The sequence below is a fragment of the Apodemus sylvaticus genome, chromosome 9 (assembly GCF_947179515.1).
Source record: "Apodemus sylvaticus chromosome 9, mApoSyl1.1, whole genome shotgun sequence".
Taxonomy (NCBI): domain Eukaryota; kingdom Metazoa; phylum Chordata; class Mammalia; order Rodentia; family Muridae; genus Apodemus; species Apodemus sylvaticus.
In genome coordinates, this window is record NC_067480.1 from 5,913,714 (window position 1) to 5,937,015 (window position 23,302).

Below are 23,302 nucleotides of genomic sequence, written 5' to 3' on the forward strand. Positions count from 1 at the left end.
GTGTGTATGTGTGTGTTTATGTGTGTGTGTATGTGTGTATGTGTGTGTGTATGTGTGTATGTGTGTGTGTATGTGTGTGTGTGTGTGTGTGTGTGTGTGTGTGTGTGTGTTTAGGTGGTTGGTATATGCAGGCCATAGCTGCATGTGGAAATCAAAGGACAATTACTAATGGGAGTTGCTTCTTCCCTCCCACAATGTAGATCTCAGAGCACAAACTCAGGTCATTAGGTTTGGTGGCAAGTGCCTTTACCTGCTGAGCCAAATCACCGATAACCAAATCACCAAAGTAACGATAGTAGACTTGTACTTCAGTGGTAGGGCATTTCTCAGCATGGCAGACTCTTATAGGTTCAATACCCAGTACTATAATCAAGTAATTCATTCATCTCAACTTAGGTGATATAGTGAATCTACAGCAACCCCTCAGCTCCTAAATGTCGAGAGGCGTGCTTGGCTCTGGACAGTAATGAAATGCTGAAAAACTAGGTACACAATGTTCATAAAACTCAAGACGCCATGCGTTTAACCACTGTATGAAGCTGGAGCCTTCACTCTCTATGTTATAAGCAGACTTACCCTCACACTCGTTCCCTGAGGAGATGGTTCCGGGCCTCCAGGGCTGCTGATGGTATCCGGGACAGCACCTGTCACAGCTCTCTCCACACGTATTGTGTTCACACTGACACTGTAGTTGCTGGACAAAACAGGGGTACGAAACAAAAGCTCAAAACTTTACCTGTGTACTATCCTTAACTTTACTTAAGGAAAAAACCCAACCAGATGAAGTCAGTATGTGGTAGCTCACGTTGTCACGCTATCAAGTGGCTGGGCTTTTACTTCTGAGGAGATGCGTGCACAGCCTGATTACAGACAGATGTGTTTTAACCAACAAGAGTGTTCTTTAAAAGGATGAGTTGACTTTAGGGGTTGAGAGTCCTTATCAATACTTTGATTAATTATTAGGAAATTTTATCATAGTCTATTGATGATTCTCTGATGTTTATCCATATGTTTTCAGCATCAAAACTAAACAAAACAAAACAGAAAAATGGGCAGATAGCTCAGCCAACTCCCTGGCCATCAAGCCTGACAGCCTGAGCTCCCCCACACACACACCCAGAGAGTCACATGACAGAATAAGAGAGTCACATGATAGAATAAGAGAGTCACATGATAGAATAAGAGAGTCACATGATAGAATAAGAAACTTGGGGTCTACCCTGTGTCTCTACCTGTGCACTGCGCACTCTATATATGTCCTCTCAAATAAATAAATAAATGTTGAAATTTTAATGTAGAATGTAAGCTGAGGGCATGTTTCACTGGTGGAGTGCTTGCCTTGTAGGCTCAGGACCCCAAGTTCAGCCCTAAATGGTGTAAAGACTAAACAACTAGAATTAACAATACATAAAAATAAATAAAAGAGAATATTGCTACTTAATGGGCACGGAACTCCAAAGACTGGAAGTAAATAAGTGTTTTGAAAAGAACTATCCAACTCTTCAAATTGTTTACTTAGTATCACTCCCAAAGTCTGTATTTTTTTTCTTTATTTAGTACCTACGATAATGGAAAGAAGGGAATCATAAGACTAGCACATGTAACTTGTATCAGCACATGCCTGACTCTCGTAGGAGAATACGGAAGATCGTGAAGTTGCCAATTTCCTCTTATAGATATCTTATAAATAACACAGTAAGGACTTAATTAGAAACATGCCCTCCAACCAAAGCAAATTGATATTACTAAAACCAAAACTAGTTGAGTCAATTAATTTTCTTAATTGATTTGGTGCCTCTTACTGTCTGCCTTCAGTAAAGACAGGAAATCGCTGCAGCTAGACCTTCTGTATCGACGACCCAGTAAGTCTAAATCACTAGAACGTACCTTCGCCTCTTCATCCCACGGGCAGCTGCTAGCATGGCCATAGCAAATGCACATGCCTCCAACGGAAATGTCTTTTATCGAATAGTAATACTGAGGAAAAAGGGGAACAAAAGAAGTTCAAAAACACCCTTCATTTTAACTCTAAGTAAGCAATGGCACCCACAATATCACACCTGGGCTCACAAGCTATTTTTGGTATTCTAAGCTTAATTACGTGCATGTTTAAAATTTTATTTCACACACGAAGAGCCTTGGCGATCAGTTCAGAGCAATAATGCCCAGATTAGTTCAGCAAGAGGGCCTGGGGGTCTAAAAGAATTTTTCAACATGGTTTTGCTGTAGGCCAAACATCCTCTTCATTATTTACCCTGTTCCATTATGAGGGAGTTAACCTTTAGGTTTAGAGGATCAGGGTTAGGGTTAGGGTTAGGGTTAGGGTTAGGGTTAGGATTAGGGTTAGAGGGTTAAGGTTAGGGGTTAGGGTTAGGATTAGGGATAGGGTTAGGGATAGGGTTAGGGGGTTAGGGGGTTAGGGAGTTAGGGTTAGGGGGTTAGGGATAGGGTTAGGGTTAGGGTTAGGGATAGGGTTAGGGTTAGGAGGTTAGGGGTTAGGGTTAGGGGGTTAGGGATAGGGATAGGGATAGGATTAAGGATAGGGTTAGGGGTTTAGGGCTATGGTTAGGGTTAGGGTTAGGGTTAGGAGGTTAGGGGGTTAGGGATAGGGGGTTAGGGATAGGGATAGGGTTAGGGAGAGTATTAGTGTTAGGGTTAGGGGTTTAGGGATATGGTTAGGGTTAGGGTTAGGGTTAGGGAGAGGGTTAGGGTTAGGGTTAGGTGTTAAGTTTAGGGTTAGGGTTAGGGTTAGCATTAGGGATAGGGTTTGGGTTAGGGTTAGGTTTCATGGGATAGGTTTAGGGTAAGGTTTAGGGTTAGGGTTAGGGTTAGGCATAGGGTCATTGTCAAGGTCAGGGACATGGTCAGTGTAAGGGTCATGGTCAGTGCAAGATGGGCAAGATAAGTACAGGAGGGAACTTCATCTTCTAGATGTAGGTTCCTGCGTGCGCACTCAGTCTAGTGCACATGCCAGGCACATAAACAGAAGAAAGTGTGTTTCTTTTGGGATCATTTTGCAACACAACTTCATTCTTTTGTATCTTCACATTAATAGATTTTCTTTTTGATTTTTTTCCCTCGCTCACTGCCATTGTATTGGCAGTTCTTTCTTTGACTGATGATTTGGCCTACCTCAGTTATTATTTCTAGTGGTTCTTTTGAATGCTATCTGTGTACATGACTGTGCCACCTACCAATGATGGTGAATCACTCCTAAAACACATGCTACATATCTGTGATTTCTCATTGCATCTCTGAATAACATCTTTGCTAAAAAGCAATGTAATATTGACAAGCAGGCTTAGTGCAGATAGTACTGCTGATACCATGATTGCATGACTCCTTATTATTTAAACATCTTCCAAATTTCTTGCTGTTTTGATCTAAAGAGTGAAATTTTAATGAAAATCTCAGCAAGTGTTTTTATCTTTGGATAGAAACTGATTCTAATGTCTTTAAAGAAAATATAAAGGGCACTAGGTAGGCGTGCTTGAGAACACCTCCTGCTCTTCATTGTACTGGACTTCAGTTCCCAGTGCCCGTGCTGGACAACCCACAACTACCTGTATCCCCAGCTCAAGGGGACTTTGTGATCTCATATGACCTTCCAGGGCACACATACATACAGAATATGTTTACATAGATACACAAATGTACACAAAAATAAAGATTTTAAAATAGAATGCCAGGAAATCTATAATAGCCAATCTGGATCAATATAGTACCCGACCATAACATTTAGCATAAAGCTGCAGAAATCAAATTATTGTAGTTGCCTAAGGTTAGACTAATGCATCAGTGGGATGGGTTTAGATCAATGCACCAATGAGGCAGTTGCTCCAGAAACAGACTCGGAATAATAAAGGCCAGCAGTTCCTGACAACAGTGTGAAAATAGGAGAAACCACTGCGGAAGAATCAATCATTTCTGACACTTGGCTCTATGACATCACATGTGGATATAAGGGAGGCCCTCACACCAATCGCAAAGGTTAATTTGGGATGGATAGCTACAGAAAGTGTCAATAATACAACAAAACAAACAACAACAACAAAAGATGGATTTCACCCAAAATGCAATCTCTATACATCAAAAGTCATGGCTTCAACTTGAACTGAAAATCTCAACAAGAGGATTTCTGTAACCTGATCTGAACACAAAATACACAAAAATGGACCAAAAAAGAAATGTGAGTTCTGACAGGCTCAACTCAGATCATCAGAGAAATACAAATGAACACCCCCAGTGTGAGCCATGGCGTGGCGTCCCAGCAGCCCACAGTGCCGGACTGACAACACCAGATGTTTGTCAGTGTGTGCGATAGGCTCAGGGAACCACACATGCTGCTCGTCTGGCTAAAATATGTCATCTGCTTTGAAAAAAGTCTAGCAGAGTTACTCATCCAGGTACCTACAACCCAGTAACTCACTCTGAAGTGATGGGAGGAGTGTACAACGTTTGTCCATACATGTATCTTATCCTCAAGTGGACACTTAACATGTAAATGTTTTCTTAAATATTTCTCAAATTTTATCATTTAAAATTTTTTTTTTAAAAAATGCCTGAGTTGATGAAACTCAAATGTGGAACCAGGCTAGGATATTTAGGACAGAGGCCATTACATTCTCAAGGTGACTACTCTATGGGGAAAGGTAGGAGGGAGTCAGGAGACCTGAGGAGGGGGCACTGCGGCCATCACCAAAAGCTGGCTTTATAACAAATTGCAGGTGATAATCATCAGTAAAGTGTGGAGAGTTGGGAAGGCAATAGGCCAACCAAAGGAACTGAAGAAAAGACTGTGCCCTGAAGCCAAGGTTGTCACCGTGGCCAGGGAAACCACTAGGGACCTCCACCATATACTCACACGTCTTGTGACAATAGGGTCAAGGTCTCTGAGGTCCCGATGGCTAAGGGTCATGAGGTCTGCATTCAGGGTTCTGATGCGCTGCAGACGAAGGCGAATGTACCGCGCTGAGGTGAACTCCAGCAACTTGGGCGAGGGGTCATCAGCGCTGGGTCTGCCGTTGATGAGCGATGTGTGAATCTGGACACAGGCAGACATACATGTCAATTTCATGCACGTGTAATGTGTACACATGTACAATGAAGCTATGACAGAATGGCAGAATCATAAAGATAAGTCTAAAACCTAGGTTGTGCATATGTTAGGTAGTCATAAACAGTAACCCTCATTTTTGCCTTGGTTTGGGGATTACCCACTCTGCTACCTCGGAGATTTCTGGAGCTCTTTCAGTAGTTCCCTTCTCCCCGTATTGTGGGGGTCTTTTAATATCTACTATCATGCTACAGCTTCCCAGAAGCAAAAGCCCAATGCCATGATCAGGCTAGGGAGGGTAAGGAAAATACTCCCCAAACTTAAGAATGCCCACTGTCTTAGTTAACCTCTGTTACTGGAGAGCTTCCTGCCCAGCTCCCGCCCCGCCGTGGAGAGCACCTGAGAGTTTTTAGGGAGATCACTCATCAGGCAAGGTGCTTGATGAATGCACTATTTCCGTTTCTCTCAGAGATTACTGAGGTATACATTGAACACTTACTTCCTGGGCAGCTCCACCCTCCACGCCTCTGAAAGGGAGGGAGAAGGGGCAGCTACCCCTTTCAGAAGCACCTTTGCCCTCTGATCTTCATCTATCCCTGTTTGAGTCAAGACAAAGCCTTGCTATGTATCCATCCAACTCGTGACCCTCTTGCCTCAGCCTCTGGAATGCTGGGATTACACTTAATGAGCCAGCATGCCTGGCGTCTCCCCAATATAACGCATGGTCTTGTCCTGGCCTTATAAAAAGGTTCTAAGGGGGTGGGGCAGGTAGAGGGCAGCAGAGTGAAGACTGGGAGAACCCTATGCTAGGAAGAAATCAAGACAGAGACCAATCAAAGCTGCTTTATATAGTGAGGTAGCCACATGCACACCTCTGGGTTAAGGGTGGTTGGTTTTGAATATTCAGCATAGGCTCCTGTGAGAGAGATCATGGCGGCATTTGAGGTGGGGACGCTCAGATGACGGAACGCCATTTCTGCGGTGCACACCGTACCTCTCCATGTTCAAGTGGCACCAGCTTGGAGTAATACGAGGTGCAGATGACTTCGTTGTCAGCTCTGTAAGTGGGTGGTCCCCGCCGTGGAGTTATCTTGTAGCGTGTCAAACACTCTGTATCACTGACGGCGTAGTACTGCCAGGGTTTGAACTTGATGCCATCCACAGAGCGCTCCAAAATCCAGTTTCCAGGCCGAGGGGCATTGGCAGCTTTGATGATGACATACGCAACTTGAAAGACCTAAAACCGAGGGGAGGTCCCAAACCGTAAGTCAAACCCGAAATGACAGATGCTGCAAGAACTCACCTGTGCTTATAAAAAGTCCAATTCATAGACACTGACTGTAGAATTCTGGTTCCCTAGGGCTGGGAAGGAGGACAGGGGATGAATGTTGGATACAAAATTTCAGATGCACAGGATGGACAAAATGTGCTGGTCCAATGTAACAGTGTAGCATTGCTGTGGGATGGCTCTGCTGTTTCCAATGTCTCCCTGTTTGGAGCTGACTAAAGCAGTGTTACTTGGCCTCAATGGGGATGTTAAATATTTTTCACACAGTGATTTGGAGATAACTTTGAGAAGGGAAACTCCTCAAGCTTCCTGGAATGGCTAAAAATCCAAAACATGGACAATACTAAAGGCTGGCAAAGGTCTGGAGTAGCAAGAACACATGAGAACCAAAGCCAGTATCACAGCTTCACACAAAACTGTAAGTCCTCTCTGTATGAACCAATAATCACGCTGTTTAATAATTACCAACTATATGAAACTTTGCACAGAGACGATTGCAACAACTCCATTTATAACCATCCAAACTTGGAAGCAGCACAAAGCACTGCCATAAGTGAATGACGCACAAACATGCCAGTTGGTGGTAAGTCAAAAAAAGCCTATTACATGCACACTGCTAACTGAAAGAAGGCACCCTGGAGACACAGCACACTGTGGGACTCCAACTCAGTGACTTTCTGGAAATGATAAAACTATGAAAGTATTAAGAAAGAAAGAAAACAAAACAGCCAGAGGCGGCCAGGGACTCCAGGGAGGGCAAGCGTAAGGGAGCACAGGAGATGAAATGACCTCACACTGGCATAACTGTGGACACATGCCACCATACCGTGTCCAAAATATGCAGAACGCGCACACATTAGAATAGAAAACTGTAGGCTTGGTTGATAAAACACAAGTGGGTGGACACAGGGCCATCAGTTGTACAAATGTCCCACACTGGCTCAGATGTTGACAAGAGGATGAGCTCGTGTGACGGAATGAAGAACATAAACTCTCCACTCACATCACTGTGAGCCTAAAACTGCGAAAGTTACTAACTAAACAACCATGATGTCAGCCGGGAATATGAAGACAGGAGGATGGTGAAAGAGGTATGAAGGAAAGAACTGAACAAAGCTCGGGTTTGAGCAGGACTTTTGATCTCCAGCCCCAGACCAGCCGCAAGGAGGCATCATCTCTCCCACAGTCCAGCACCACCCAGAGCATTTCCAGACGCATTCCGAAAACGCCTGTTTTCCTGGTGATTCGAAAACTACCACAAATTCTGTGCTAGAGTAAGTGAGAAGATGTTAGACTGCACTGTCACGGTATTTTCTAACATCCCTTCTAGAGACCCAAATCTTTCTGTGTCTGTGTGTGCACACATGCATGTGTTCATGTGTGTGCACATGTGTGTGCATCTGTGTATGTGTGCACACATGAATGTGTGACCTTGTGTTTGTGCACATGTGTGCATGTTTATGTGCATGCATGTGCTCATGTTTATGTACATGCATGTGTGCATGTGTCTGTACATGAGTGTGTGCATGTGTGTATGTGTGTGCATGAGTGTGTATTTGTGTGTGCACATGAATGTGTCCACTTGTGTTTGTAAACATGTGTGTGTATGTCAGTGTATGCACCCATGTTTGTGCACATGTATGTGTACATGTATGTATATGTGTGTGCACATGAGTATGTGCACTTGTGCACTCATGTCTGTGCAGGTATGTGTGTTTGTGTGTGTGCGTATATGTGTGTGTGTACACTTGTGAAAGCCAGAACTTGTTTCCATCAGGTACTTTGTCAGAGCAACATTGAAAAGTAACTGGTGAACCAATATCTAGGTCTTGTTTAGGGCTTTGGAGCAGTGCTCTCAGGATGATATGGACTACAACATACATAATACATATATGTAAATGTGTACATAAAACCCTTTGTGTGTTTCCAGCTATCCATGCTTATATTTGTATATGCCTGTATACACACAGGGCATAAAGTTACCATCACTGAAGTTCCTGGTTTCTGTTTGTTTTAGCTTTTCCCACCTACCACTCACTAACTTCAAGACATGGGAGCTCATTACATAACTACTGTGTACCTTACTGTTTTCAAGGAATCTGGGGAATGGCAGTACTGTCTTCTTATTACCAACGACTGTTCACCCACACAAAGTGTTCCCTGGCAGAGGTTAGCCTGTGGATGCCGTGGATGCCTGCACAGGCTTTCTGAGTTCCTGTGGTGTGTCACGCTGTCAGGTAAGGCAGTCACGGCATCTCAAGAAGGCCAGAAGCAAGATGGTTTGATACATGAAGACAGAGGCGCACGTTCCCCTGTTTGCTCATCACCGAGCACCAGAGGAGCACGTTCCCCTGTTTGCTCATCACCGAGCACCAGTGCAGCAGTTTTTTGATTATTATTCACCACGGGATTAGAGACCATGAGCGTGTGGGCCAATAACTTCTCATGTGCACACATGCATGCCCAGACTTTGCAAACAGAGGTTCCAAGCAACGATGGTGATTGGGCAGCTCCCTGTACAGCGACAGCAATGTCAAAATGAAACATATTTGCCCTTTCTTTCCCAGTTCACACTTGAAAATAAGGTGAACCAACAGGCTTACCACAAGTCTGCTAAGAACGCTCAATGATCATTATCTCATGTAATCCTGAACTATCCCAGGATTGGTCTTGTGTCTGGTTTACATATTTGGAAACTATCATTGCAAGCTGCCACATGAATCCAGATGCCCTCCTTCCAAGTTCTCACCTAGGGCTCATCCCGCCTTCAGAGAGCAAACCCTGACCCCTAGGCAGTACCCCAGTTCTGAGCTCTCCTTCTGCGGTAATGGCAGCAGCAGCAACAACAGGGACCTTCACATCTACGTAGAAACCAGCTTCATATCTCGAGACGCAGAGCAGCCACTGCTCTGGGTGCATCTGCATCATCACAGTGTGGAATGAGCAGGGAAAGGGGTTGGGGTGGGGACATGCCAGAGCAACTAATAAATGTTAATTTTAGTGATAAGGTTAATTACAACAACACTGAGTTATTAGAATGAGCTTGTAGAAGCTCACAGTTGCATTCCGAGGACAATAAGAACTACTGTTTCCTGTACTTCATCAAGCAAAAGAGGGCACGGAGAGGGGTTTGCAACCTTCTTTGGAATCTCACAAGCACCAAGTTCTTCCCAATAAGAAGTGATCTGGGCAGTCTGTGTCATGACAGCTTCTACAGATGTAAAGGAAAGGGTGAAAGGTATTTGAGGTGGCTGTTGAGTACCAGCCCAGTTTTTCTACTTCTTCTGGCCAACTAGCAGTATTTACGCTAATACCAAAATCTTCTGCCTTGCCAAGCCCTTGGACAGCTTTTATACAGACAACTGAGCTGTGTGTGGGATACAAGGCCAAAGGGAAGGACACCTGAGGTGGGGAAGACTAGGCCTGCACACACAGATTGATAAGAAGCCTTCTATCGGGAAGCAGACCTTTGTTCTCAGTCTCCCAATCGTCCTCAAGGTCCCCAAATCAGAGACCAGGAAGCAAACTAAAAAAAAAAAAAAGGCAATGTGAGCTGTAATTCTGATAAAAAGGAAAGGACACCATGAAGACACTAATTTCTTTTATTGACCAGTGTTGCCTTGATAATTCTCACGCTCTCCAGAATGGGAGCCAGAAAAGAAACAAAAATTGGACCCCACTCTAAGTTAAGGAGGATAGGGATGCATCAAAGAGTCAAGCCAGCTGGGGCTGACCTACTCACTCCCCAGATTTCCTGTGTTAAAGTCCTAACTCCTCAGCCCTTACTTCTGGATGCGAGTGTGTTTGGAGAGAAAACCCTTGAAGTAAAGGGTGACTGACTCAACATGACTCTCATGCCCCCTGTGAGGAGAACCTAGAGACTCCAGAGAGAGGTCTGTGAGGTGCTTGCCATGCAAGGACAAGGATCTGAGTTCAATCCCCAGAATTTATATCAACAATAATTCATGAGATGGTCGGCATGAACTGTAATCACAGTCTCACTCAGGGAGGCAGAGGTAGAGACAGGCAAATCTCCAGGTTCCAAGACATGTAGCTAGCTTAGCCCGTCACTGAATTCCAGACTGGTGAGGTGGGCTCAGAGAGGACTGGTCAGTCAGCAGAGTGCACTTGGCCTTGGAAGTACGAAGAACTGAGTCTAATTCTTGAGTCCCACATTTTAAAAGCTGGGTATCGTGGAATGCCCTTGTAATTGGGGCACTGGAGATGTTGGTGGTGCGTGAAAACCTGTGGCTTGGTGGTCAGCCAACCCAGCCTAGTCTATGAGCCCAGAAAAATGAAAGATCTCATATGAAAAAACTAAGGTGGTGGATCCCGAGGAAATGGCAGGTGCCCCAAATCTCCCCTTGGTCTCCTCAGTGTACACATGTCCCTGTAGGTGTGTACATGAACTCCACGCACATAACAAATTGAAAAACTCAAGACTGAGCTGGACACACAGCAAATAAGGTTCTGGCCTCCACATGCACAGGCATGCAAATGTGCATGCACCCACTCACACACATGTACCTATACATACGTCATATGTACACACGACAAATGAAGAACTTAGGACAGACACTCCTGGAAGAATGCCATGTGAAGACAGATACCTGCAAGCTAAAGACCTATACCTCAGAACGGCGAGGAATCCAGTCTGTGGTATCTGTTCCAGCAGCCCCGACCGACTGACAAAGCCCTCACCCACCAATTCTAGTTGGTGAGCAGATCTTACAATGAAGAAACAGATTCTACTGACATATAAAATCTTAAGCCTTCGTCCAAACAAAATCCATGAGACTTCCGCTGCTCGTGTTTTAAAAACATGCTTGAGACTAAACTGTCTTCTCTCAACATAAGCCTGGCTGCACACAAACTGTTGATGGAGGCGTTTCCACCCGACTCTGAGTCATCCCTGTCCTGCCAGAACTGCAGCTGACCCAGCTGTTTTCAAGTCCACTTCACGACAGCTCTCCACTCATTAGTGATCTCCAGAATGCACTTCAACAATGTCACATAATATCACAGGCACACATCAGATGCTGCCTTTCCACAGAATCTGGACAGGAGTTCTGCTGTAAGCCTCAATCTCAACTTAAACAGAGCAAATCTATCTGAAACACAGATGTCTGAGAGTACGAATAACTTCATTTCCAAAATGTGATGTCCATCCCCTTTGATGTCTTATGCATTCTCCTGGAATCCACAAGGGCTGATGACACTTGTCAGTCTCTGGGAATTCCCCCATGGAAGGATATACCTGTCCTTCTGGCAGCGAATAAAGAGGGAATGCTTTATTTCTGACATTCCTGGGGTGAACGAACTTCTCACAGACAAAAGGCATCTAGGTTAATAGTTAAGCACCCTTCATAAATAGTATCACTTGATGATCCCCAAGGAAGCAACGAGTTTGTATTTCCCAAGCTTTGTTGCTTCTGAAACTATCAGATGATGATATTTATAAACACCATTTGGGGGTCCAATCTTATGCAAGAATGAAGAAGCAATTGTTTGAGAGAAGCTTCGTCCATCATCCAAGGTCCTGGCAAAGCAGTAAGGAGCCACACGCCAGGACCTGGGGAGGTGTGCCTGCAATGGTGCTTCTAGAGAAATCCCCCAGGAGAAACTACTGTGAAGGGGCTGGCTGTGTGTCTCACTGCAACCTCTCACTGAAGTCCAGCCTGCACAGTTAAGGACAAAAAGAGATTAGCTTTCCTTTCACTTTGGCATCATATCACGTGATATGAACATGTGAGATGAACAGGTCAAAGTCTACCGGCTTCTCCCTCTTTTTCCTGTCTGCCTTTTCTTTTCAGAGGGAGGTGGGGCTGGCTGCTTGTGGTGATAAACTCAGACCACACAGTTTTCTTATAAGAACATCTCAGATCACTGGGGGGCATGCATTTTTGACCCATGCTGAGGTATATAAATGCCTGAGACTGTAGCCAGCAGGAGGGCTCGGAGACAGTAAAGAGAGCTCGACCTAATGTAAAGAGTCAGCTTTAATCAGTAATCTGAAGAAGGGAAAGGAATTTTAAAGATGTCTGTCAGAAGAAGACCTGCTTTCTGTCAGCTGGAAAGGCTGTTTTTAAGAGGCCAGAGGAAACTGCCCCGTGCTCCCAGAGTCATCCTCCAAGCCCCAACCAGAGGGTGACTAGCACTGTTTGTTATTTCAAAACAAAAATGTTGAACCACTTTCTCTGACAAGATAAAACTGGAATGCAGGGCAGGCGCTCTCCATTCCTAGTCTATGTGTTCTGGAATCTTCGTGTCACCAAATGTTCTGTGTGGTGCTCTTCCCTTTCCTCCTGTCTGTGAACGCTCCGGAAGAAAGCCTAGGGACCCTCAGGGCGAGATGAACCTGGTTGTGGCATGCAGCAGTGACAGGCCAGTCCAGACCCGCTGGTACAGAAGAGCGATTTCTAGTCCCAGCCGGATCTGCCCGGGTTCCACTTACACAAGCCTTCACCTTCGAAGGTATGCTAAGCTTTTTCTCTATCATGAAGCTCCCATTTTTGTTCTTGTCAAAACCGAGGAAGCAACATATAGGATCTGCTTCAATGTTTCAAGGAAGAAAAGCAAAATTGGAGGCTATGGCTTAGCTGGATGCTTTCCATGAAGTCCTATTCCCTCCTACCTCACAGCTGAGGGGGACATGGGTGCCTCCATAGCTCTAACCTGTGTGTGACTGGGGCTGAATGTCCTGAGAATAGCCTGTACCTTCCACTACAGGCGCTCAGGCTCCAGGGCAGTGAGCACTCTCTTCCCTAGAGTATACACAGATAAGAGAGAGAGCTAGGTAGTGAAATACCCTACAAGGACACGTGAGACTGAGAAGAGGAAAGACCGGAACTTATGATTAAGTATCATTTGATGATCAGAGATTAAGTATCTGTTGTGTTAGAGGGAATGTAGTTGGTACTGCAAACGCAGCATCTGTGCGTGGAGCGTCTGTGGCCGAAGCTGTCTGTGTCACAGGGAGAAAGAGAGGCCAGAGGGTGTGTGGATACAGAAGAGGAGTTCTATGGAGTCTGGAGAGGTGTGCTGGTCTAAGAAGTTCCATCCAACTGAGTTTGAAAAGAGAAAACAAGTGTCTAGAGAACAGGCTAAAGACACAAAGGCACAGCGAGGAGCAGTTCACAGGGCCAGAGTGTGGAATACAGACACGGGAAGCAGTCTAAGGAGCCCCAGTCTAGGAGTCAGAGGGAGAACAGGAAGGCGATGGGTACCTTGTAGGTCTCGGCCACCCATGGCCATTTTCTTAGACCACTGAGAACCACAGAGCAGAGCAGGACAGGGCCAGCAGCACTGAAGGATCATGGGACTGAATTCTGGTGCTTGGAATTCATCAGAGAGGGCGGTAGTGACTTTGAAAAGGTCAAAAGAACAGAGCAGAGGCACTGGCAAGAGTTCCCTGAGAAGTCTAAACATGAATGGTAAAGAACCAGAGGGCAACGGAGGGCTTCCCAACTCCAGACTACTATCCCTAGTGTGCACGTTGACTTGGTGCTGGCCCGGCAGACACAGCAACAATGAAAGGCCTAGGGCCTCACTCCTCCACACCTCTCCCTAAAGACACTACCATGAAAGCAGGGAAGGCAAATGGCCACCCTCATTAAGCCCCACAGACTCAACGGGGCCACTGTCTCCAAGAGCTGGGAAAATCTCTCCTGGACCATCCCCACAAAACACTGCCCTGTGAGTTACACATTTACCGCTCCCAGGAAGGGTAATGGTATGTTTTCTTTCCTTTGGTCACTGACTGAATCATTAACAGTTTTGCACTGGAGTGATCAGAGAGCTTCTTTTTTTTTTTTTTTTTTTTTTTTTTTTTTTTGTGCAAGTGAGACCTCGCTCTGGTTATGAATTCTTCACCTGAAGCCTGTGTGAAGATCCTCCTTTTGTTCTTGAGACGTCTTACCTCGCTGAGCACCTCAACAAGGCCAGACATTGAGCTGGCAAACAACACAAGAAGCTCATCAAAAACAACACATGCATATGAGGAGCGTTCAATATGTACAAAATATTTTGGTTTTTTTTGGAAATATAAAACTGTGTGCTACTGTGAAAAATAGTATAGTGTTCCTTTAAAAAAATATCCCATGACAGAATCACCATATGGTCCAACAATTCCAATAGGGTACATTCCTGGAAGAGAATGGATTCATTCAAAAAGTTATTTATTCACCAATGTTTATAGCAACATTATTCAGAATAGCCAAAAGTTGAAACAACCCAAATGTCCATCCATGAATGACTGACTAGACAAAATTGGGAAATATCTAGAAATGAAAGCTATCTGGTCTTCAAAAGGAATACATTTGGTACCATCTGCAACACGGGCGATCCTGGAAGTCTTTACACTAAGGGAAGTATCCCAGACACAGAATTATAAAAATAGCATTGCTCTACTTATAAGATGCCTGGAGTCGTCAGATTCATAGGAAGAACTGCCATCGGGGCTGGAGAGATGGTTGGGATGTGGAGGATGTGAACAGTGTTCCCTTGTTCATGTCCCATGGCTGGCACTTGTCACCCATGACAGCAGCTTCAGGGAACTCTCACACCACTGGCCTCCACATGCATCCAGATCAACATGTGAATGTCCACTTCACACATATGTATGCATACAACAAGATAAGTTAGTTTTTGAAAAAAAAAAAAAGAGTGGCTGTTATTGTGGCCAAGACTGGGAGGGAAAAGTAGACTCAGTGTTTGATAAGTCAAGAAGACAAAGAGGATCAGGGATTGGGGGTGGAGGATCGCCTCGTGATGAACTTATAGTCCAAATGCCACTTGAAAGAAAGAAAGAAAGAAAGAAAGAAAGAAAGAAAGAAAGAAAGAAAGAAAGAAAGAAAGAAAGAAAGAAAGAAAGAAAGAAAGAAAGAAAGAAAGGTGTTTGAAATATTTTCCTTTTTGTGACACTATTTAATTATGTTCTGACTAAGCTCTGGCAAGTGAAACCACTTTACTAAGAGCAAACTCGGCCCAGAGCTGCCAGGCCTTCCCAGGGTCCCACAGATGGTCCGAGCAAAGCCCCACGGGTCAAGAGAACACTTGCTCCGAAGGCTAGAACCAAGTGTGGTGACCCCAAAAGCCCGGGTCTCAGCGGAGCCTCCTTGGTAGTCGGTGGCCACTGACTCTGCCTCTATGTACCTCCCTCAGGGGCAGGACAAAGGTGTCTAGCTAGCTTTGATCCGCGGAAGGGTGGAGAAGACAGAGAGTTAAATCTAAGGACAGGCAATTTTGTTTACCTCAACATGGTAGGGAAGAAACATTAGGGCTACGGAAAATACACTAGGTCAGTCGGTTTTAAAAGAATGATTATGGGGGTTGGAGAGATGCTTCAGTGGTTAAGAGCACTGACTGCTCTTCAGAAGGTCCTGAGTTCAAATCCCAGTAACCACATGGTGGCTCACAACCATCCTTAATGAGATCTGATGCTCTTTTCTGATATGTCTGAAGACAGCTACAGTGTACTTAGATATAATAATAAATAAATCTTAAAAAAAATTATGAAAAGCCCAAATTTGAACCAAGTACTGTGGTTCTGAGGCTCTATGGAATTGTTTTATATATATATATAAATATATATATATATATATATAAAATAAATATATATAAAAATATATAAAATATATAAATAAATATATATAAAAATAAATATATATAAAAATAAATATATATATATATGTCCAATTTTTCTATAAATCTAAAACCTGAGTCTATTAATTAAAAATAAATAAATAAAACAAGCAAAACTTTTATAAACCTGCTGTGGTAATTATGAACCCTGAGAAGCATAGGCCACCATGGTCGGTGGCTTAAATGGGAAAGCGATCTCACGGCCTCTCTCGCTTTCCCAGGACATCTCGGTTTGTACAGCTGTGCCACCCAGCTAATCATTTGCAGTTCTAAAACTTGATCTCAGGGTTTCCCAGGCTTCATTTCCATACCTTAGCAAGGCCTAAGAGGAGGCAGCGCTGAGGCGCCACTCTGCGAGCACAGTCGTGCACGCTGAAGATGCTTTCTGTGGAGCGAATCATCTGGTGGTTTCTGTGAACCTGGAGTGTGCTTGCACACCCCCAAATGGTGCTTCCTGATACACTGTCATCCCCAGGACTCAGCCAGTTGCTCCTAGGATTCTCATCTGTCATGTTACTGAATAGAATAGTGAAGGGAACTGTGGCATGGCGCATTTATGAATCTGAACATAACCAGGGATAGATAGGCAAAGGTATAACGCTGAATATGAGGCACTGTGGGGACTGGGATGTTCAAGTCCATCATAACCTTGGAGAAACACTTTCGTCTATTAGAACCATCCCTGAATAAACAGTATTGTTGCTGCATGACATGGTGCGTGTATAGATTTCAAAAGGAGTCCAGCAGTCAAGAAATATAAGTAGTGCTCTACCACCAGCCTGCCCAGTCCCCAGTGAGTCTGCCCCTGGGGTCACCATTTTATCAGAACTGAGGTTCATGGCTAGATCACTTTGGTCACTTCATTTCCCAAAGGCAGTGCGTTATCAGTGATTGGAGTTTTTAAAATATAAAACTCACTTTAATGTTTTCCACGATCTAGCCCTAAGGGTCTCCCCACAGTCCACTGCATTATTCACAGCATGCAATGGATGTGACTTCCATGCTAGGAGCCTCAGCTGACACAGGACTGACTAAAAAGGGCATATAACCAAATACACAGCAGGGATGTGAGCCATGGGACGTCCCATCGCTTCCCCTGGAGCTCTCCTCCGACAACTTCTCAAAATGCTGACAAAGTTAACCACCTGTTTTCTCTCTTGTTAGAAAGAGACCTGGAAATTCAGGCAATCTTGGGCACCAATAGTCAAACCTTGAAAAAAAAAGCCACAGCCAGGTTACAAAGTAGTTTGTTGGCCCTGATGGAGATTGATGATCAGAACATAATTTATGCACGAGATGATAATTAAAAGGACCACACATTGTATTCAGCCCAGTTCGCCTAGATATATATCCAGTGTAATGACATATGATAACGCTGTGCTACTGATTACTTAATTCTCTGATATTCAGAAAGGAAAGAACGAGGGGGAGGGAAGGAGCAAGGAGGAGGGAGGGGAGCAAGGGCCTTTTAATCATAATGCTAAGACGTTGTGAGAAACACTTTCAGTCACCACAGACATGCAAAGTGGACAGTATTTTTGAAAAGGAAAAAAGAAAACAAACTAATAAAGAGTACACTCGAGGGGTGGAAGGTAGTTCAGTGGTGTAGCTCACAGAAGCCCTGAGCTCTAATCCTTGGTACTGAAGACTCTACAGCGAGAGCAACCAACATCTCAGCCACAAAAACACTCGTGGAAACACATTAAACAAAGCACTGTGAACCTATATAATAAAGTATTGTCCTAGCCGGGCGGTGGTGGCGCATGCCTGTAATCCCAGCACTCTGGGAGGCAGAGGCAGGAGAATTTCTGAGACCAGGCCAGCCTGGTCTACAGAGTGAGTTCCAGGACAGCTAGGGCTATACAGAGAAACCCTGTCTCGAAGGAAAAACAAAACAAAACAAAACAAACAAAAATCCCAAAAAATAAAGTATTGTCCAGTCTTTAAACACTGCTTATGCCCACAAAGATAAAATCAATACTACCTAGGCTTGGCACAACCAACAATGGCCATGTATTGGAGAGTCAGTCTTTAAGTTCTGAGCTGTGAGGCACCCGGACCTCTAGAAGAAGAACTGACTCTGCACTCTCTGCCGCAGCCATCTTCACAGCTGTGGTTTACTAATCTGTCCTGCAGAGAAACATATTCATACCTTTGGTTAATCCCACTCCTTGAAAAAGAAAAAAAATACACTCAGAAAAAGACTTTTACAAGAATGCCACAGATGCTTTTACACAATGGACAGAAGCCGGAAACACCCCTGACTGGGAAAGAATAAACCAAGGTTGGTCGCTCATAAAACATGATCATAACAATGATCAGAAGAAAGGAACAAACCAGTATAGGATGCTCAGAGAAGGGCTGGAGAGATGGCTCAGTGGGTAAGAGCACTGACTGCTCTTCCATAGGTCCTGAGTTCAAATCCAGCAACCATATGGTGGTTCCCAACCATCAGTAATGAGATATGATGCCCTCTTCTGATGTGTATAAAGACAACTACAGTGTACTTATATATAGTAGTAAATAAATCTTTGGGCGGGAGTGAGCAGGGCCAAAACAAGCAGAGGTCCTGAGTTCAATTCCCAGCAACCACATGATGGCTCACAACCATCTGTACAGCTACAGGGTACTCATATACATAAAATAAATAAATAAATCTTTTAAAAAGAAAGGGGGGATACTCAGAGAAAGAAGCCAGATGTGGGGTGTGACCCCATTGCTCGGAAGTTAAATATCATCATGTGACCTCATGGAAAGAAAATAAATGAGAGAGGCAGTGTGTCTGTCTGGAGAAGGGAGAGGATGGAGCAATAGACAACAGCCTGGGAAGGGCAGAAGCGCTCTGGGGCAACATAATAGGAATAGTCCATTGTTGATAAGTGCACCGCTCATCGTGCCTCTTTGTCATCCAACTTGGGGTCTGTGGGATTCAGTGTTTGCAGCTGACAGCATGCCCTCCAAGCACAACACTGGCATTTAGAGACTCTGGTCATCATGCTGATGACGGTGCTAACTGCAAGGATCCCTGCGGCGCCACGGAGCTGCAGTGGCTCCCTCACACACCAATGAACATCACACACACACACCAGCATCTTACTCCTGTTCTCCTGTCAGGCTTTGATGGCAGCATCTTAAGATGTGCAAGCATCTCCTTATCTCTAGCAATACAGTTTAGCAAATGCTTACACAGCATTCTCGATAGTGAGGTATTCAATGATCTCAAGTCTGCACGAGGGTGTCATTAATACATTATCTGATACACCTTATAAGGAACTGGGGCTTGGAGTCTGTATCCTAATACTTGGGAGATAGTTCAGTTGTGAGATCACTATCCCTTTGAGAAGAGGTGTCGGCTGCATGGCTGCATGCTGTGCTATGTCAACCCACACACACTTCACTTTCTCTGCTGCAAGCATTTCCCAGGCTTCTGTCCTGTCCCCTGCACGGCCTTCCTCACTTCCTCCATCCTTCCTTCAGTGAGGCCTTCTGTGAGATCCCCCAGGCTCCTTCCTGCATGGTCTCTCTGCATCTGCAGCACCACAGAGCAGAAGCTAACTGCTGCCCACGTCCTACAACATTAGAGGACAAGCCCTAGTCCACATGGGAGAGACCAGCTCTTCTCCACACGGCAAAGGAGCCAATGTTATATTGGTTAGTATAGATAAACAACCTACGTTTCCTATGCCCGGGGTTTTGTGTGGATACAGTAATTGTCTTCTGTGTCACCAAATCCTGAGACTTCAGAACCTTCAGAACGGCAACTCTATGACATTCTAAATGTGCACAGTAAGTCCAAATAGCAAGAGTGGCTCAGACGGTAAGTTCTTGTTACAATTGGAGAAAGAGGAACACTCCTCCACTGCTGGTGGGGTTGCAAATTGGTACAACCACTCTGGAAATCAGTCTGGCGGTTCCTCAGAAAACTGAGCACGTCACTTCTGGAGGACCCTGCTATACCACTCCTGGGCATATACCCAGAGGATTCCCCAACATGTAATAAGGATACATGCTCCACTATGTTCACAGCAGCCCTATTTATAATAGCCAGAAGCTGGAAAGAACCCAGGTGTCCCTCAACAGAAGAATGGATGCAAAAAATGTGATATATATACACAATGGAGTGCTATTCAGCCATTAGAAACAATGAATTCATGAAATTCTTAGGCAAATGGATGGAGCTGGAGAACATCATACTAAGTGAGATAACCCAGTCTGAAAAGATCAATCATGGTATGCACTCACTAATAAGTGGATATTAGCCTGGAAAATTGGAATACCCAAAACATAATCCACACATCAAATGAGGTACAAGAAAAACGGAGGAGTGGCCCCTGGTTCTGGAAAGACTCAGTGTAGCAGTATAAGGCAAAACCAGAACAGGGAAGTGGGAAGGGGTGGGAGGGAGATAGGGGGAGGGAAGGAGGCTGATGTGACTTTCGAGGAGTGGGGGGACCAGAAAAGGGGAAATCATTTGAAATGTAAATAAAAAATATATCGAATGAAATAAAAAAAAATTGCTGGCGGTTAGGAAAAAAGAATCCTTTCTCCACCTCCTTTGCGTTTGTGGGTTGTGTGTGCATGTGTGCATATCTTTGTATATGTATGTGGGTAGGTACTCATGTGTGTGCCTATGAATGCATAGTCTCTCAGTCAAGCCCAGAACCCACTGATGCTAGATTCCTGCTAGACAGCTTGCACTGGGCATCTCTTGTCTCTGCTTTCTCAGGTTGGAATCATAGGCAGGTTGCCATGCCCAACTGGGATTTCTGCGGGTCTGGGGGAACTGCTAAGCCATCTCCCCAGTCCTCTCAAGCATTTGTCTTCTAATTTGTTTGACGGTCCTGTCACTACCAGGCTTCACTTCCACATGAGAAAGAAGTGTTTCTGTGTGCTGTAATGACCTGCTGCAAGCCCACAGCTTACCGGTGCACACCCTACCTCCTCAGCATTCAGGAGGCAGAGGCAGGTGGTTCTCTGTAAGTTCCAGGACAGCCTGCTTTATACAACACGATCCAGTTCACTCAGGGTTACACAGTGAGCCCCTGCGCCAAAGGGGCTTGGTTAGGAGGGAAGGCTGGAATGGATTCCAAACTCTAAAGCATGTCTCAAAATTTTCGTCAGAAATAACAATCTTTGTTTATCCCTAGTACAGAAAAAATATAAGGATTTTTCCCCCTTTGGCCGACGTCCCTTTCTGTCCACAAATGCGCAAGCAGCTTTATTGCGACGCCAAGCAATTGGGAATGGGAAAAGTATATTGTGAAAGAATCTTGCCAAATGATCCTCACTCAATTTCCCAGAATCCCACTCAGGTTCCTGCCAGAAAAGCTGACGTGGAGACAGACAAAATGTCCAAGGCTCTGCTGCTCAGAACCCAATAGGGAGAATAGGAGTGGTCGCCGACCTCCCTCAGTGACAGGGTGCTCGTCCCTGACTGGCATACCATAGCTACCAGTGCCGATTTCTTACACATCATTGGCTAACTGGAAGAGTCGCTGTGTGTAGAAAATAAAACAAGAGGGTAGACACGGCTAACTAAGGTGTAGTCATGCAGAGATTAGAAGAGAATAGAGCAGAAGAGATACCCCCCACCCCCGAAGCAGCAGGAGCAGAGTCACTTCTAAACCATCAAGAGGAGCTAAGGGTGTCATGTATTTGTTTTGCCAAACAAATGTCAGACAAATGTTACATCTGAAGCTAGACAGGTCAGTAAGCACAGGCAGCATCACACCGACCTATCACAGCATGTGGTAACAGGCTTCTGTAGTCAGCATTCAGAAGGGAACAGCTTCCACCTCTCTGCACAAATCTCTTTTAATGCACAAGCCAAGACCCATTTGTTATAAAGGCCCAACTTACAGGTAAGATCTACAGATCTTTCAGGGTGCCTTAGTAATGCAATTTGTTTTTTTAAGGACCTTCTGGGATGCTTAGTAAGGTGTGTGTGTGTGTGTGTGTGTGTGTGCTGTCTGTGATGTTTTGTGTGGGGGGCGTCTGTCTGTGATGTTGTGTTTGTGTTTGTGTGGTGTATGTATATGTGTGTGTGGCATGATGTATATGTGTATACATGTGTGTGTGGTATGTGTATGTGTTTGGTGTGTGGATAGGTATATCTATATCTATCTATATATGTATGTTTGGTGTATGGTATGGTGTCTGTGTGTGTTTATATGTGTGCGGTGTGTGTGTGAGTGTATGTGTGGTATGATATATGTGTGTATGTATGGTATATGTGTGCATGGTGTGTGTGTGTATGTGTGTGTGTGTGTATGTGGTGTGTGTATGTTTGTGGTGTGTGTGTGTGTGTGTGCATGTACCAGCAGCAAAAAACGCCTAATTATTGTCAATTTATCTGAGATTTAAGGGAACAAAACACAATGGACATCCAAACTAATGAGACTTTACAACTCTCCCCGCCCCAAGTCAGACTCTGGTCTAAGGGCTTGCACACAACAAAGGTTCTTCTGTGATCCTGTTCCCACAACTAAGTGGCACTTCCTAATTAAACCTACACAAAAAGTAAGGCGCTCCTCTCTTGGTGCACAGGGAACATTTCCTTTCTCACAAAACAGATTTTATCTTTAAAAGGATTTTTTTTTTTTTTTTGGACTCACAGATCCGAGCCTCCTGGTGAAAATATTTGAGGAGGCTTTAAAAATTCTTTTGAAGGAAATACAAAAGCACCAGTCCAATTTGTATTCTCCACATTGTGGGGTAAAGAGCACCCAGTTCTATCAGCCACTTCCAAACACAGAAGGGCTGCTCTCTCAGACCTGCAGGGGTGTGGACCCCACTGGGCTCCACAGCCAGGTCCAGAGGCTCAGCTCAACTCGACAAAGTCAGAAAAAAAAAAGGCTCTAAGGACCCTTGACAACCACCCCATAATGTCATAGCTTAAAGGCCAGCAGCGCTTGGAGATCAGGGGAGGGAGGCCAGCAGTGTTGAAGAAACTCAGATTTGGGGAACTGATCCTGGTCTCCTCCTGTGGAGCTACCGCCCTGTGTGAGCCAGTGACCCAGCTGCTCTGTCCTGACATTTTCCTTCATAAAAAGGAGAGCACATCTTCACTGCAGGACAGTCGGACAACGACAGGGCAGCAATGAGGAAGAGAGTGCTCGGCAGTCTCCAGCTGACACCCAGAAATTTCTGTATATTGGTCAGTAAATAATCCTTTAAAAGTGACCCTCAAAACTAAGCAGGGACTTGTAATTTAAGCTTCAAGAGACTTGAACCCTGCAGAGGGAGGCTGCTAGGCTGTGCCTGTCACCTGGCTTTTTCTGTTGGCCTTTCCTCAAGAGATACCCCTGACAGGGCTA

At 44.7% G+C, this 23,302-nt stretch overlaps 1 protein-coding gene across 1 annotated transcript in view; it reads right to left on the reverse strand.

Moving 5' to 3' along the window:
• The window catches only part of Lama1 (laminin subunit alpha 1), a 134,513-nt gene that overhangs the window by 87,139 nt on the left and 24,072 nt on the right, over positions 1-23,302 (reverse strand). Inside the window, exons 4-7 of the mRNA XM_052193520.1 lie at positions 6,051-6,293; positions 4,865-5,044; positions 1,888-1,977; positions 577-694 (exon numbers count right to left, since the gene is read on the reverse strand). Coding sequence (XP_052049480.1) covers positions 577-694; positions 1,888-1,977; positions 4,865-5,044; positions 6,051-6,293 — 631 coding nt within the window. The remainder of the gene's footprint in view (positions 1-576; positions 695-1,887; positions 1,978-4,864; positions 5,045-6,050; positions 6,294-23,302) is intronic.